Raw genomic sequence first — 18642 nt, 5'->3', positions numbered from 1 at the left:
GTTGTGAAACTAGACTCCTGTAATCAGTTATTTTAAATAAGATTCCTTGTTTTTCCACCACACCTGAGCAATTATCACTGTATTTTTGTCCTGAAGGATTGACATGTATACAGAGGGTACCATCGATCTAATGGATACTATCATGCTGTGGACTATCGAGACACCCGAAAACAAGCAGAAACAGCTCAGTAATATAGAGCAAAAGGCAAAAGAGCGCTTCCTTCCTGTGTTTGAAAAGGTACTGAAAGCTCTGACTTTTCATTCCTGCCATTATGAAGCATGATTCTCCACATTGGATAAATGAAATCATTCAATTTCTGGTATGACTTTTTTAGGGTCTTGCAAACTCTGATTTCCTGGTGGGAAACCAGTTGAGCCGCGCTGACGTTCACCTTCTGGAAGCCACTCTGACGCTGCAGGAGATATTACCTACAATACTGTCAACCTTTCCCAAAATCCAGGTGCTGTTCCACACTTTCCCATACAGACCATCAACCACAAAATTGGACTTACCTTTGGTTTGGTTCCGATTGGGTGAAAAAGTTCACAGTTTGCAAAAGTAGTTTTTGGACAAAATTGTTTTAAAAACATTTTGTTCATCTTTAGTCAGGGATTCCAATGATATAAGGCAATTGAGTCTATGACAAATGGTCTAGGAGTTGTAAGCAGTTAAGCATTTTTGATTGCTGTAGTGCCACCTATTGGCCGATCGGGGTCATACTTTGTCAGTCTCTCTCCAAATTGAGACCTATCATCTGGCCAAGTTTCAAGTCTCTAGGCCTTACGGTTTGGTCTGCACGATCAGTTTTACGGTGGTAAAAGTACAATAGGGTTTCAGCACTACGTATGGAGCCAGATCAGCCTCAAAAATAATACATTTACAAAACAAAATTCATAAATGCACAGCAAAATTCACATTTACAAAATCAGATTCGTAAATTCAAAACACAATTCATAAATACACAAGTAAAAGCATAAATATTTCCCCAAATGCTCACACAAATGCATCTTAAATAAATGTAAAATGTTTACACAAATATGTATATATCTGAGATAGATATATTATGTAGATATATTTTACTAACAATTACAATAAGGTTATAGTGCTACACGCTTGAACCCCTAATAAAAAGGGCCTAAAAAAGGCCTATAAATAAAAAAAAATTATAGGGTCTCAGCACTTGATGCTTGAGCTACAGTTTACAAAATCTTTATCAAGCCTGCAAACATCTACATCAGACAGGGAAAAGACTGCTTTTTGCATTTTCGGGTTATTTATTGTGGAAATGTAGTGATTTTTTTTATTTATTTTTTTTTAACCTTTTTAAAGTGTAACAGCTCTTTCAGCTGATCTCTGAAAAAGTTTCCATGCTTCTTTAGAATCATAAGGTGCACATGCTCACCTCATTTCGTGAAGTTCTAAAAAGAGCAGACCATTTTTCGGTCATTTAAATATAATTTCCACAGGATAATATAGCCATTTTTTCACCTTTATAACAGTTAAAGCGCCACCAATGGCCCGATGTCCATAAAGGTTTTCATGCTTCTTTAGAATCACGTGACCCATGTGCACACCCGATTTTGTGAAGATGTATGCAAATCAAGCAGGAAGCGGGCCACTTTCAGCCATTTCATGGGATTTGCTTTAGAAATTCAGCATTTTTACAGCTTTTTTTTTTTTCCGTTTTAGCCCCACCTTTGGTCTGATGTCCATAAAAGTTTCCATGCTTCTTTAGAATCATATGACATGTGTGCACACCCAATTTTGTGAAGTTATACGCAAATCAGGCAGGAAGAGGGCCACTTTCAGCCATTTCATGGGATTTGCCATTGAACAGCATTTTTACATCTTTTTAACACTTACAGCCAAACCTAAGGGCCGATCTCCATAAAAGTATGCATGCTTCTTTAGAATCATGTGCCGCATGTGCTCATGTAATGATGTGAAGTTCTGAGTTTTCATTTAGGAACGATAGGCTTTTGGTTAGACTTGGCCATGCCTGTTTCTCAGACGATACTGCTATAGCTATCCAAAGGCCAAAGTTCAAGATTTTTTGATAATTACTGACCTAGAGAGTCCCGAGAATTGTGCCACAGTGGTTTTACGATTCGATGGACAGCGGTGGTCCTAGAGGCAAAGTTGCTCAGAATGAGGAGTTCTACTGTGGTACAAATGTCATGGGCGTGCGTGAAAAAAATCGCTCGATACATGATGCTTTATGCACTTGAAAAATGCAAAGGCGCCCCCCGGTGGCCGATTTCTTTTGAATTTCTCACAGGCCTCTGGGGTCATGATTCAAACAGTCCCAGCGAGTTTCGATCCGATTGGCCTACGTTAACCTTGTCTGAGAGCTGCTCAAAATTCAGTGGCCGATAGCGGACATGTTTTTCGAGATGCATCAACATCCTCATAGGCAGTCGTGGCCCCTCAGACAAAGACGCTGCACGCCAATTTTCCAGTAGATCAGACTAACAGTGAAGTAGTTATGTTTTTTCCTGTTATAGCACCACCAAGTGGCCAGTTGCTGCGGCCTTTTTCATGCAACCACAGAATGAGCTCTTACATATGTGTGCTAAGTTTGTTGAAAATATCTCATTCCGTTTTGGCGGTCCTTAGGGACCGTGAATTGGAATTTCAACTTTTTTTTGATAACTTGACAATCAGACTCCAGAGAATCTCGCTGCACTGGTTTGGTTCCAATCGGATCAAAAACCTATGACTAGTTCGCAAAAGTAGGTTTTTCAAAAAAATCCAAAATACCCAAACATTTCACAATGAGCGAATCCGTGCCAAGGATTCCAACTATATAAGACACTTGAGCCTACGCCTAACGGTTCAGGAGTTATGAGCCATTTCATACTTTTGACCACTGTAGTGCCCCCGTTAGGCCGATCGGGGCGAGACTTGGTGATGTTGTAGGCGGTATGAGTACTACCAGCCCTCAAAGTTTCAGGTCTTACAGTTTGGTCTGCCCCATCACTTTTAGGGGAGAATGCAGATCCTTGGAAAATTTAACGATTACAAAAGAGTTTCAGCGCTACGTGCTTGAACCCCTAATTAAGTATACCCATTTTTGAACATGTTTTAGTAGGCTATTACAATTTATTACAAAAAACATTGGTGTATGAACAAACAGTCAATAGAATAGAGTGATGTTAAGTTTCATTAAACATTCAAATTTATATTTAATACAAATAAAAAACACAGTACTGATTGTCGGATATACAGTAGGGAGTGAGAGAGTAATCTGGTTCAGTTTAGTGAAGCAGTGTGTTGCCTGACCAATTCAGTCCATGAATCAAACCGATAATTCCTGTGATCGGCCTAATAAAACATGTTTTTCTTTTTTAGCATCATGATTATTAATTTTATATAACCTTTCATTTGTTTCTCAGGCGTTTCAGGAACGAATGAAGGCTTTACCAAGAATCAGCAAGTTCCTGCAGCCCGGCAGTGCAAGAAAACCTCCGACTAATGAGGAGGTGATGAAAACCGTGAAGGAGGTGTTGAGCCACCTCTTTAAGTAGAAGGACCATGGAAAACCAATTCTTCAAAAGATTTCAATGATGTTAATCACTAATTAATTTACAAGCTTACTTATTAAAACTAAAATGGACAGATTTTTTTGGAATGTACAAGATACAGTTTGAATAAAGTAATAATATTGTGATATAAACATTGCAGCTGTTCAGTACATGTTGTCAGGAAGTGTGTGTGTGTCTGACAGAAACTCTCAGACAGATCATCGTCATCATCATGCCACATCTGCACCTGTCAGTCTGATTTAACATATAGTCATGGTCAGAATCAGAACCTAAAACTAACTTTTTGCCACACCTGCCCATAGCCGATGACTTAAGAAAATTTACCAGCCATAAATATTTTTTACCAGCCATGAAACTGGTACAGAGATTTAATAAAGTAATTGGTAACACTTTAGAATACTGATTCTTCATTAATGACTAACTACACAGGAACAAATGAGTAATGCATTATTAACACTCTAGTAACTACTATTAACTAACAAGAAACTAATGAATTAGTAAGTAATAGTGCTCAGTTGAATGTGGTAGTTCACTATTAGCTAATCAGTAACTACTGTTTTTTCATACCTCCCAGAGAACTACTAAGAACTACTATATACAAGTTCATAATTAACATGAATGATGCATAATGTATAATTAATTCTAAAGTAAAGGTCATGGTAACACACTAGCAATGACTGAAGTATTACCAAATCCTTCAGAAGGAATTACTAATATTTGGATCAGTATTCTAAAGTGAGAAACATGATAACTCTCTAGTAACTACTGAAGTCGTTGTAAACTTTTGAGGGTTTTGTACAGTTTTGTACAATAGTTCCTTCTGATGTATTTGGTAACACTTAAGTAATTACTAGTGGGTTACCACGATCTTCACTTTAGAATTAATTATACATTATGCATTATTCACATTAATTAAAAACCTGTATATAGTAGTTATTCATTAAGGAAGGATCAGTATTCTAAAGTGTTACGAAATAAATCAAATGTAAAATAACACTGCATAATCTTCACTGTATGACTTAAACAGTTAAATCCTTATTAAAGTTACAAAAGTTATTCAGTCAAGATCAGTGAGTGATTTTTCTTTGTCTTTTGTTGTTTGATTAATATTAAGGACACAGATTGCAACAGGTTTATTAGGCTGCTGTCACTTTAAAAGCTAATGAACAGATCTACATGTGTTTTCAATATACACGTGTTTTCTTTCTCAACTGTTTATGTTCCCTTAAGACATATGACTACGTTTACGAAGATACTCACCAATACAGGCATTTTCAAGCACAAGAAGATGTGAAAGAGCTCAGTTCAGTATTTGCATGCTGTCTGAGACGCAGATTTCTGGGTTCACACTTCAGATGTTTGCGCACAGAAAACTTCCCACACAGCGAGTAACGAATTGAGTTCCCTTTCGCATCTTCTTGCGCTTGAATATTTCAATTGGCAAGGCTTAAACTTTTGTGATGATACAGCGCTGGCCTGTTAACTGTCCCGAGTGTCGTTCATGTTCATGTTCTCACAACATTGCATTTTTAAAATTCATAAAAATGTTAATGGCCGGCTGGCCAGCCAGAAATTTCTTTATGAAGTAAATGTTTTTCTCTAATACATGTTGTCCACAATTAATGGCACCCTTTTATTCAATACTTTTTGCAACCTCTTTTTGCCAAGATAAAAGCGCTGAATCTACTCCTATAATGCCTGATGAGTTTGGAGTTCAGAGACCATTCCTCCATACAGAAAATCTCCAAATCCTTCAGATTGCCAGGTCTATGTTGGTGCTTCTCCTCTTCAGTTTTCTATAGGGATCAGGTCAGGGACTGGGTTGGTCATGGCAGAAGCTTCATTTTGTGCTCAGTGACATAGCATTTTTTAAATCTAAATTAGTCTATACATGCACAGATGAACGTTTTACCATCGGTGCTCAAGATTTTTACTTTCTTTTTCATTTATTTGATCAGCAGACGCTTGTCTGAAAAGCTTAAGCTGTAGAAAACTGTTCCAGGAAACGGTGTAATTATATATTTACTCAATAACTCGAGTGGGGTTATTGAAATCAGCATTTGCATTCACAAGATTATTTGTGTAGGCAGGTGTGTTAGGTAGTGTCGGTAGGTGAAAGTTTGTGCCCTTTGTCATGATGCCCATTTAGCACCACCCATGAAGTACAAAACATCATGAATAGTCAGTATAAACCACACTACACAGTGCACACACTAGCTACATAGCAAAGAGTTTTTAAGAGTTGTCACTTTATTTTGTGAAAATGTCTGGGAAAGTTGTATTGCATTACTTCAATGGAAGAGCATTTTTTGTTGCATAAAGTCTAGAAAAGTTTTCCAAGTTTACACAAAAAAGAAAAAGAAAAAAAGTGGAAAGGAATTGACTCTTTACATATATGTAACTTTCCCTGAGGATGTGTAAAAAAAAATGTTTGTATATGCATATGACAAGCACAAAACTTTAATAAATTTAATGTGTGCATTGTAATGTGATCAACACATTTTTTCATCTTGACTTTATTTTGGTGTTGTGTTCACAGTTTGAGGAGGTGTTTATGACCAAAAAGGAGCATTTGAATAAACTGCTGAATGGTATGTTGACTATTCAGTAAATACATCATCAGTCATCTCTTCTTGTTTTATGAACCTATATATTAATGTGATTCCTATGTTTACTGTAGATGGAGCCCTGATGTTTCAGCAGGTGCCTTTGGTTGAAATAGATGGGATGCAGCTTGTGCAGTCAAAGGCCATCTTGAATTACATCGCTGGAAAATACAATCTCTATTGAAAAGACCTTAAAGAACGGGCTTTGTAAGTATCAACTTTTAATGGAATTTGTTTTGTAACTTATGAAACAAGACTCTAGTAATCAATTATTTTAAATAAGATTCCTTGTTTTTCCACCACACCTAAGCAATTATCACTGAAGTTTTGTCCTGAAGGATTGACATGTATGCAGAGGGTACCAGCAATCGAATGGGTCTTATCATAATGTATTATTTTACATCCGAAAACAAATAGAAACAGCTCAGTAATATAGAGCAAAAGGCAAAAGAGCGCTTCCTTCCTGTGTTTGAAAAGGTACTGATAGCTCTGACTTTTCATTCCTCCCACATTTTGATTCTCCACACTGAATAAATGAAATCATGCAGTTTGTGGTATAACTTTTTTTAGGGTCTTGCAAACTCTCATTTCCTGGTGGGAAACCAGTTGAGCCGCGCTGACGTTCACCTTCTGGAAGCCACTCTGATGCTGCAGGAGTTATTCCCTACAATACTGTCAACCTTTCCCAAAATCCAGGTGCTGTTCCATGCTTTCCCACACAGACCATCAACCCCAAAATTGGGTTTACCTTGCTTAATACTTTACTGTTTTTGGTCTCACTTTATATTAGGTGTCTTTAACTACTATGATCTTTCATCAAAAAAAAGTAATTGTTATGTACTTACTGTGTTGATGTAACGTGGTCCACTGTGGCAAACGTAGTGAGATTCCAAGCGCAGTTTATTTAATCCAAGACATGAACAAAATACAAAATAAGCAAATACTTGACTAAGCATAACTTGACTTGACCTAACTTGACATGACATAAACTAACACTCACAAAACAGCAGGGTACACAAACATCAAAGCTAGACAAGAGAACAATTAAACATGAGGGCTATTTAAACAGAGAGACTAATGACAAAACAAGGAAGACCTGTGAACAATCAAACCACATGACTAAATCAACCAATGACAACATGACACATTCACAAGGGGAGCACAGGGCAAGATAAAGGCTTGTTCGACTAAATGCAGCGCTGCACAGACCGATCGGCGGCTGACTTGAAGCAGTGCATGCCGGTAAGAAATTTTGTCCGACTTGAGACAGTGCCAATGCCATGTGACTGTGACGTATGGCTTCAAAGTACCACGAGAGCGATTCGAGATCAGCCGCCTGAATCAGCCAGTGCAGTTTCTCAAGAGGAGCTGCACGAGCTCTGATGACGACACAGCTGTTTCACAATTGGCCAGATTCACCACATGACAACGATCACGTGTTTCGTGTTTATTGTCACGCCTTCAGTTCCACTGATGCTCACAAATCTGTATTTTTATAACAGTTAAAGCTCTTTTCATATAGTCGCGATGTTGTATTGTGTCATGTTTATCAAAATAAAACTGATAAAAAATGTAGACCCCACTACATTGGTATTTAAATAATATATGCTTATGTTGAACTTTATTCTTGTAAAAACAGACGCTGTAAGCAGTACATAAAGTATTGAATGAAAATGTCTCTAAAACATTTGTGTATTAGTCAAATATTGCATTTATTTCACTTCAGCTGTGATAAAGTATGCAAACACAGTGCGAGCGTCACTACGAGAAACAGAAAGTGTCCGACTTCACGTCTCCGTTTCCAGCTCCACCCCGCCTGCACGCGGCTACTCTTGCATCCAGTTGCAGCCGATGTCGAACACACCTAAAATGAGGAGCAAGGGAACCATGACAGTGAGCATGAAAACAAAATAAAAGACACAAACAAAACCCAAAACTAGATATGACAGCTCGCGACGGCCAACAAAAACAAAACTAGACATACAGTCCCGGAGGATGGTGGAGCAGAGGTGGTCTTGGGGGAGGGATGGCGGGCCAGGCCCGTGAAGGGGACATGACCTGGACCATGGCATGGCAATGGCAAGCCTGGATCATAGATCAGAGCCAAGCTCCACATCCACTGGGTGACCTATATACCCCCCCCCCCCTTAGGGGAAAATCTTAGGGGAAACATGAGAGGTCATGGCGTGACTTGACTCTGGCATAGCATTCATGACATGGAGAGGCTCTTGGCTGAGGGCTCAGATGTGGCAGCCATCTTATCTGAAGACACTGGTTTGGCGGCCATCTTTGACACTTGTCATACAGTGCTACTGCTTTGTGCTATAGACGACGTGGATCAACTTGTCAGATGGGATTCGGGATTTTGGCGTTTGCTTGTACGGTGGCTCTGAATTGTCAAAACGTTTCGTAAAAATGTGTGCCGCGGAAAATCGAACCTAATCCGAATTTTTTTATGTCGGACGAAGTTTCAGAGGCAGTGTGTAAATGCGACTCAGTGTGCAAAGACCTTTAGTCTTGGCAGGCCTAATGTGAAGAAACTCAGGCTTGGCAGGCATGACGTAAACAGTCTCTGCCTTGGCAGGCATGACATAAGCAGGCTCAGGCATGACAGGCCTGACATGAAGAGACTCAGGCTTGGTAGGAATGACGTGAAGAGTCTCTGGCTTGGCAGGCATGACGTGAAAAAAACAGGTTTGGCAGGCATGACGTGAAGAAACTCAGGCTTGGCAGGCATGACGTAAACAGTTTCTGCCTTGGCAGGCATGACATAAGCAGGCTCAGGCATGACAGGCCTGACATGAAGAGACTCAGGCTTGGCAGGCATGACGTGAAGAGTCTCTGGCTTGGCAGGCATGACGTGAAGAAACTCAGGTTTGGCAGGCATGACGTGAAGAAACTCAGGTTTGGCAGGCATGACGTTAACAAGCTCAGGCTTAGCAGGTATGATGTGAACAGACACTTTCTTGGCAGGCATGATGTGAACAGCCTCTGGTTTGGCAGGCCTGACTTGAACAGGCCTTGGCATGGCAGGGGTGGCATGAATAACTCCAGACATGACAGTAGGGGCATGGAGATTCTCTGATGTGGCAGACGTGACAAGACTTTGGCGTGACAGACATGATGGTTGAGGGCTTTGGTTTGGTAGAGACTGGAGAATTGTGGGGTTCCTCTTCCACTGTCCCCACAGTAAAAGAAGATCCACTTAACAACAAGGCATGGTCAATATATTCCTCCAGGGACCAGTGTATTTTCCCCCCAGGAAGCCGTAAACGAACAGGTTCATTCAAACCCACGCGAAAAATGTCCTTGAGGGCTATATCATTAAAAACCACTAAATCACAAAGTCCACAAAAAGTCCTCCACATAATAGCCTGGTCACCTTGATGGAGACGCAAAAGACAAGAAACTGCTGGGTTCATATTCTAGGTCTATATTTTCTGTAACATGGTCCACTGGGGCAAGCGTAGTGAGAACTGAAAGTGCAGTTTATGTAATCCAAGACGTGAACAAAATACAAAATAAACAAAGACTTGACTAAGCATTACTTGACTTGACATGACATAAACTAACACTCACCAAACAGCAGGTTACACAAACATCAAATCTAGACAAGAGAACAATGAAACACAAGGGCTATTTAAACAGACAGACTGATGACAAAACAAGGAACACCCGTGAACAATCAAAACAATGACCCAATCACAAAACAGAACTGAGAAACCACATGACTAAATCAACCAATGACAACATGACACATTCACAAGGGGAGCACATGGCAAGATCACATGAGGAGCAAGGGAATCGCATGACAAAAGGAACCATGACAGTGAGCATGAAAACAAAATAAAAGACATGAATACAAACAAAACCCAAAATTAGACATGACAGTTGACAGATGTTGTATTGAAAACACTTGTGCTGCTATTGAGCTGGATACAGTTAAGATTAAAACAGGTTTGTTAGGTTTAAGATGTAATTTCAGAAAGAATTTGCAGCTGTAATTACATGCAGGTATTTTTTTTAAATGTAAGTACAATGTAAAAACATGCATGTACACAATAAGTGCATCATATCAAATGATTCATTTAAATGTTAAATGGGAGCACATTGGAGCACATTTCCTCAACATAATTTATGGTTTAGTAGGCTGTTGCAATTTATTACAAAACTCTTATTGTAAACACGTTTGTATCTTTATACATTGGCGTACGAAAAAACAGTCAGAATGGAGTGATGTTAATTAAACATTCAAATTTAACACAGTACTTATTGTCGGAAATACATTAAGAAGTTTTGTCATTTGCCTTATTATTATATTTGTCTTGCAGACATTTCAGGAAAGAATGAAGGCCTTACCAAGAATCAGCACATTCCTGCAGCCCGGCAGTGCAAAAAAAAAAAACTCCGACTGATGAGGTCAAGTGAAGTCATCTTCATTTATATAGCACTTTTCACAATACATATTGTTTCAAAGCAGCTTCACAGTGACAATAGGAAAATTATTATTGAGTTAAAGTTGAAAATAATGTCATTTATTACTCACCCTCATGCCGTTCCACACCCGTAAGACCGTCGTTAATCTTCGGAACACAAATTGAGATGTTTTTGTTGAAATCCGATGGCTCCGTGAGGCCTACATAGGGAGCAATGACATTTCCTCTCTCAAGACCCATAAAGGTACTAAAAACATATTTAAATCAGTTCATGTGAGTACAGTGGTTCAATATTAATATTATAAAGCGACGAGAATATTTTTGGTGCACCAAAAAAAACAAAATAACGACTTCTTTAGTGATGGCCGATTTCAAAACACTGCTTCAGGAAGCTTCGGAGCATAATGAATCAGCGTATCGAATCATGATTCGGATCGCGTGTCAAACCGCCAAACTGCTGAAATCACATGACTTTGGCGCTCCGAACCACTGATTCGACACGCTGATTCATTATGCTCCGAAGCTTCCTGAAGCAGTGTTTTGAAATCGGCCATCACTGTATAAGTCATTATTTTGTTTTTTTTTTGGTGCACCAAAAATATTCCTGTCGCTTTATAATATTAATATTGTACTACTGTACTCACATGAACTGATTTAAATATGTTTTTAGTACCTTTATGGATCTTGAGAGAGGAAATGTCATTGCGCCCTATGTAGGCCTCACGGAGCCATCGAATTTCAACAAAAATATCTCAATTTGCGTTCCAAAGATTAACAAAGGTCTTACGGGTGTGGAACGGCATGAGGGTGGGTAATAAATGACAGAATTTTCATTTTTGGGTGAACTAACCCTTTAATTATTACTTTAGGGGCCGCTTAAATGACACCTTTCCTACTGAAAAAACCCAGAATACCTTTAATACATTCTTGCCGTTCATTTACGTGTTTAGTATAGGTTTGCGTGTTTGAGTGTGTATGTGCGCAGAAGCTTGGTCTTTTTTAAAAAAAAGTGATATTTGCCAAATTACTTGTCTGGTCCACATAATACAGAAAAATTAGTTGTGTCTGCGGATCTATGCGAACTGGAATGATTTTGATAACGTTTTATCTATACATAGGGAAAGGAAAGGGAAGGAGGCCTTCGCAGGGGATAATTTAGTTGAAACGTCAGGGCTGCGTTATTGTCATGTCTAGGCGTAGGTCCTTCATCTCATCTGGATACTGCCTGGATCTGGCAGGTTGCGGCAAACCTCGGGATAAACAGAGAGAGACTAATATTAGCGTAGACGTCATTCTTCTTATGATGTAGTGAGTACATCAGGTGTTATGGGAAGTGTTCCCGGTTCCTGCTGACCTAATCTATGCAGCCTAACAATTTACATGATTTGAATTATAGAAGTAGATATTGTGTTATGTGTATGCAAGTTTAAACAGATGTGTTTAATGAATTACAGAAATTTAATAAAGTAATCAAATGTAAAATAACACTGCATAGTCTTTACTGTATAAATTAAACAGTTTAAAGGGGGACTTTTAGTATTTCAAAAACACAGTTTAGAAGTTAGTCAGGCCGATACCAACATCAAACGTGTAACCAATCAGCATTAGGGGGTGTATGACGGTCGAGGAGAGAGAACGAGCAAGAGGGAGATTTGAAAATAAGAGAAAAAACTGCAGAATGAGAAATGGGACACATTAAATAAGAGTTCAAAACAATATCACTGGAATGAAGGTTTATGACTGGGCAAGCTCTTTAGGACCTGCGTTTATATTAGAAAAGCTTTCCAGCGCTGGAGAGAGCTACATAAGTCGAAAGGCCTCTTTACAAAGTGAACAGGACTTCCCAGTGATGCCAGCTTCTGTCTTGAGGTGTTAGACTTGGCCAAGTGCATAGCTTTGGCATCCTCTGATGACTGTAGCTCATCCAATAGTGAACACAGGGCTTGAGATATCTCTGGTTTCATGGACGCCAGAGTGCATGATTGTAACTCCGTGCCATAGCTCTGCTTTACAAGCTTAGCAAATTGCTGTGTATGAGGTGAAGCCAAGTGAGAACAATGACGTTTTCTATCGCAGGGGAGAGCTCCTCATCCTCTACGATGGGTTCACCTCCGTGAGTAATGCCAGAGTGTCTGCATAGTAGATTATCTTCAACAAAAGCCAATAATCTCTGGTACAACTTCATTAGACTCAAGTTTATTAGCAGCAAAGTCAATGAAATGTGCACCAGTCGATTGGAATCCGTAATGACTGGGCAGTAGTTAGCGATCTACCCCAGCATATACTCAAGCATGCTGACCTTTTGTTGGCACGTGTGCCGTTGCGCTGTGGGAACATCCACGTCATCATCGGTAAAACCTCTGAATGGTGAAGCCCTTGTCTTCTTTTCCCAGTGCGCACCATCAACTAGAAAGGGAGCGAACTCAGTGTCCAAAAATAAAGTGTAGACAAGGTTCTGACACCAGATCTGAAATGAATTCACAGTCCCAACTTTTGTGAGACACCATTGCTTCGGTACTCTGTGTATATTCGCCATGGTTTAAGTCTCAAGTTTCATCAGCGGAAATAATCCACAAGCGTGAACTAATCTCACATGAGCTCACCGGACAGTTTGGGGAGTGAATATGATAATGCTGCCACCACGCCATAGTGTAGATGAGGTAAAATGAATCGCTGACACGAGATGACACAGTTTAGTCAAGCCTTTAATGGCAACCACATACACAACAACAAGCCATAGCACAGCCGCACGCTCTGCCCAGGTCTGCAGGTCCACGTTCAACATGAAGAACCACGTCACGATCCACGTCACACTCCACACACTGGCGCTGGGCAATATATCAAAATATGTTATATTTTTGATCAGGTGGTATAAATTATATAAATGATACACTGTTAGAGATTTAGCTATAGCCTATTTTTTTTAATTTATCCAGCAGATAAGTCAGTGCCATATTTAGTGAGCAGGACTGCATGAAATTACTGGCATTGCAAAGGAGATTTATATTCTATAGGCCGGTAGTAGACTATATTTTCCGCATGTCATGCAGGGCTCCATAATAGTACATCATTTATTTAGGCTTCTTTATTTTTCCATTAGGATCGGTGGATAAGCACAGATTCATGATTTTACAGAAATGATGATAATTCACCGTATTTCAGTAAGGCATTCGATAAACCCGAAAGTCTGTTTGATTTTACATCTTAAAGTAAAACCGCAGTGACAATTAATCAGACAATAATAGGCTACCAATAGCCCACAAGTCCTGACCAAACTGGGGTTTTGTGCGTACAATGGGAATAAAAACCTTGCAATGATGAAAAAATACACTGATGCGTTTTTTTTTTTTTTTTTTTTACTAAAACATGTTATGTCGATCTATAGCAAAAATGTGTATTTAAGAAATACATTTTCATATCACTTCTCTGCTGGGTAGATTATTTTTATTTATTTTTCAGGTTCTCGCGTTATATTGCACAGATTTACAGCTCCACGTGATTTTTAAGTTATGCAGCTATACAGTGATTGTTAATATTTGAAACTATTTTCATCCCGTTTACACAGATTATAACATGCACACTCAATGCGGGAGTGGTTACATAAATAATTGGATTTTTAATAGGCCTACCTGATGTCACAGTCACAGATAGTCGTGCATGTTAACCCGTTGACATCTATTTAGTCCTACTATAAAATAGGAACCTTTAAAAACTATAACATAGGCATACAGAACCAATATATAGGCCTACATATTTTATTAACAGGTAAACAAGGAAACATGAGTTTGCCATTAAACAGTTTATTAGCACTTTTTACCAAGTAATGCAAGCATTAGACAACAAATCAAAGGTTGTGCTTTAGAAGTAAAATCAGCCGCTTGCGTTCGGGTTTGTCCAATGGCAGGCCTACTTAAAAACATAGGCTATGGAAATATAAAGAAGTCAAATGAATGAGGTATATTTACCATAAATTACTATAGTGTTTTTTAATGTGGGTTCCTGGAGGTGCTGCCACCAAGCGTTCGTTTGTAAACAATAACTTCATCTATTCTGTGTCTTAAGTACAATAAAACATTAGGCAATATATCCTACTAAAATACGTAACAGATAATAAGATATGATTAGAGTTCGCACTTAATATTTCTGTAATAAGGCCAAATCATTCACAAAATCGCACATGCTCAGGCTTGAAGCGCCTACGCCAATAAGAGTTGCTCAGAGCGGTTAACCAATGAAATTGGAGGTATGCCGCCCGACCCCTCGTCCAGACTGCACTGTGTTGCCAAGTTGCCGCGGGTTATTTTTCATGTCCGCGGGTTGAAGCGACTCCGAATAACATCATATTAGCCCCTGGAATTTACCAGGGGAACCCCGACAGAAACGTGGATTTTACCCCTGGAACGCGATTTTACCGGGAGACAACCCGAAACGCGATTGGGCTAGTTTTGAGTAGCAATTGGGCGGGTTTTGTTGTGATAACCTGGCAACCCTGGGGTACTAGAAATGTGGACAAATATTCTTTCGTTTCTTTTAAGTTATAATATAAAAACGGTGTAATTATGTGTTATTTACTTAATATCTCGATATCAGCATTATGTATTCACAAAAATATAAGTGTTACTTAGATTGTGCATTTTGTCTCGATCATAGGTCCCGATGCAGCACCTCCCACGAATTACTGCGCGACACCCTGAATAGTCAGCACAAAACACCCTTCATAGCTCACACACTGCTGCACAGCAAAGAGTTTTGAAGTGTCGCTTTATTTTGTGAAAATGTCTGGGAAAGTTGTGCTGCATTACTTCAATGGAAGAGGGAAAATGGAGTCGATCCGATGGCTTTTGGCCGCAGCTGGAGTCGAGGTTTGTTGCATAAAGTCTAGAAAAGTTTCCACGTTTATGCAAACAACAAAAAACTTTTTTCTAAGGATGTGTAATAAAAATTGCTTGTATGCATATGACAAACAATCACAAAAGAAACTGAATGTGTTCATTTTGAAGTGTTTTTTTTTTTTTTCTTCACCTTGACTTTATTTTGGTGTTGTGTTCACAGTTTGAGGAGGTGTTTATGACCAGAAGGGAGCATTATGTTAAACTGCTAGATGGTATGTTGACTATTCAGTAAATTCCTCATAATCTCTTACTGTTTTATGAACCTATAAGCAGAGCTGGGTAGTTACTGTTTACATGTACGTAATCAGATTCCAAAAATTAAATAGTTGTAATTAGATTATATTACATTTCAAAATACTTGTAATTAGACTGCTTTTCTATTGATTACATGTTATTCTCATGTTATGGCAGTAAATTATTCATAATTCATTGATTCTACTTCTTTGTTATATTTTAAAATTTCTTTTCTATAAAAGTCTACTTCATATATAAGTTCAGAAGTTCTTCCAGGTTTGTGTAATTGCACACACAGACCAGCCCCTAGTCTTGTGACTGTCACAGAAAACAGAAACCCACAGCTTTCAGTTTGATCACTGGATTTACAGAAACCATTTCACTTTTAAGAAGTGTTTTTTTCAACACTGCGTATCTGATCAACTCCTGACGAACACATTAATTATTATTTGAATCATCACTCAGTGAGTCATTTAACCATTTATTAGTGTCTTTGGAAGGCTTTTTTGTCTTTCAAACACATTAAAATGTACAAATTTACAGCATTTCATATTTACATGCAATGCAGGGATTCCCCAACTTTTGTGTCAGCTGGACCTCTTTGACCTTATATATTTAGTTGACGTAACCCCTGAAACTTAAGTTAATAAGTTAGGTCATTAATAAAATTAATTTATTACTTGAATTTGATTACTCTTAATAGCTTTCTTTCATGAATCCCTGCAGTTCCATCGTGAACCCGTATGGGAAACCCTGACATAATGTAATATTTAATGCACTTTATGTTGTTGATAACAAAGAATGCAATATATTTTATTTCTCTTTGTATTTTTATATCAATATGGCAATATTTTGTCATGTAATTTGGAAGAAGTAATCTATGCAGCACTGATTATAACAGTGTGATTGCTATGTTTACTGTAGATGGAGCCCTGATGTTTCAGCAGGTGCCTTTGGTTGAAATAGATGGGATGCAGCTTGTGCAGTCGAGGGCTATCATGAATTACATCGCTGGAAAATACAACCTCTATGGAAAAGACCTTAAAGAACGGGCTTTGTATGTATCAACTTTTAATACAAATTGTTTCTCAACTGTTGTCAATTTTTAAATATGATTCCAGTGAACAAGTAGCCTTGTTTTTCCACCACACCTGAGCAATTTTTACTGTATTTTTGTCCTGAAGGATTGACATGTATGCAGAGGGTACCAGCGATCTAGTGGATCTTATCATAATGTCTGTTTTCGCGCCACCTGAAAACAAGCAGAAACAGCTCAGTAATATAGAGCAAAAGGCAAAAGAGCGCTTCCTTCCTGTGTTTGAAAAGGTGCTGATATCTCTGACTTTTCATTCCTGCCATTATGAAGCATGATTCTCCACATTGGATAAATGAAATCATGCAATTTCTGGTATGACTTTTTTAGGGTCTTGCAAACTCTGATTTCCTGGTGGGAAACCAGTTGAGCCGCGCTGACGTTCACCTTCTGGAAGCCACTCTGATGCTGCAGGAGTTATTCCCTACAATACTGTCAACCTTTCCCAAAATCCAGGTGTTGTTCCACACTTTCCCACACAGACCATCAACCCCAAAACTGACTTAACTTGCTTAATACTTTACCACTTTTGGTCACACTTTATATTAAGTGTCTTTAACTACTATGATACTATGATCAAAAAAGTAATTGTTATGTACTTACTGTGTTGATGTTGTATTGAAAACACTTGTGCTGTTGTTGAGCTGATACGGGTAAGATTAGGACAGGTTTGCTGGTATGGGCAGGTTTAAGGGTGAGTTAAGAGTTTAACAGTGTCACTTTTGATGTAATTACAGAAATTAATTACAGCTGCAGGTATTTTTTTTTAAATGTAAGTACAATTTAAAACATGCATGTACACAATAAGTGCATCATATCAAATGATTCATTTAAATGCTAGTACATAGTAGTTAAAGAGACTTAATATAAAGTTGGACCACATTTTCTCAACATAATATATGTTTTAGTAGGCTGTTGCAGTTTCTTACAAAACTGTGAACATGTCTGTATCTTTATTTAACATTGGTGTACGAACAAACAGTCAGAATAGAGTGATGTTAAGTTTCATTAAACATTCAAATTTATATTTAATACAAATAAAAAACACAGATTGTTGGATATACAGTAATAAGTTTAGTGAGTTGCCTGACCAATTCAGACCATGAATCAAACTGATAATTTCTGTGACAGTCTCTATTTTAGCATCATGATTATGAATTTCATATAACCTTTCATTTGTTTCTCAGGCGTTTCAGGAAAGAATGAAGGCTTTACCAAGAATCAGCAAGTTCCTGCAGCCCGGCAGTGCAAGAAAACCTCCGCCTGATGAGGTGTACGTGAAAACAGTGAAGGAGGTGTTGAGCCACATCTTTAAGTAGAAGGACCACAGAAAACAAATTCTTCAAAACATTTAGATGATGTTATTTACAAGCTTCCTTTTTAAAACTGAGGTGCTAAAATTGACCTATTTATTTGGGAAGTACAAGATACAGTTTGGGTAAAGTAATAATATTGTGATATGAACATTGTAGCTGTTCAGTGCATGTTGTCAGGAAGTGTGTGTCTGTCCATGAGCTCTTAGAAGATCAAAAGTTGCAAAACCATCAGGAGGTAAAACACAGAATAAACTGTCCATCTGTCTAAACTGACCATCTGCTCCTGTCAATCTGATTTAACATATACAGTCATGGTCAGAATCAGGACCTAAAACAAACTTTTTGCCACACCTGCCAATGGCCAGTGACTTAAGAAAATTTACCAGCAATAAATATTTTTCTACCAGCCATGAAACTGGTACAGAGATTTAATAAAGTGATCAAATCTACAATAACACTGCATTGGATAAATTACACTGGATAAATTAAACAGTTTAATCCTTACTAAAGTTACAATGT

At 38.4% G+C, this 18642-nt stretch overlaps 1 protein-coding gene across 13 annotated transcripts in view; it reads left to right on the top strand.

The window, feature by feature from the left end:
* Nucleotides 1–18642, top strand: part of gsta.1 (glutathione S-transferase, alpha tandem duplicate 1) — a 105654-nt gene that overhangs the window by 45220 nt on the left and 41792 nt on the right. For 3 of the 13 annotated variants that reach the window (XM_051918158.1, XM_051918168.1, XM_051918155.1), the window contains exons 2-4: nt 15641–15692; nt 16639–16771; nt 16899–17040. In XM_051918158.1, the coding sequence (XP_051774118.1) occupies nt 15641–15692; nt 16639–16771; nt 16899–17040 (327 nt within the window). Of the gene's footprint in view, nt 1–96; nt 239–335; nt 462–3396; nt 3944–14858; nt 15083–15238; nt 15451–15640; nt 15693–16638; nt 16772–16898; nt 17041–17137; nt 17264–17994; nt 18397–18642 lie in introns of those variants that run through there. The other 10 variants (XM_051918161.1, XM_051918159.1, XM_051918165.1 and 7 more) reach the window with 8 other exon arrangements.

The sequence above is a fragment of the Ctenopharyngodon idella genome, chromosome 13 (genome assembly GCF_019924925.1).
Source record: "Ctenopharyngodon idella isolate HZGC_01 chromosome 13, HZGC01, whole genome shotgun sequence".
In the NCBI taxonomy this organism is placed as follows: domain Eukaryota; kingdom Metazoa; phylum Chordata; class Actinopteri; order Cypriniformes; family Xenocyprididae; genus Ctenopharyngodon; species Ctenopharyngodon idella.
This window is presented reverse-complemented; position numbering and strand designations above follow the sequence as displayed.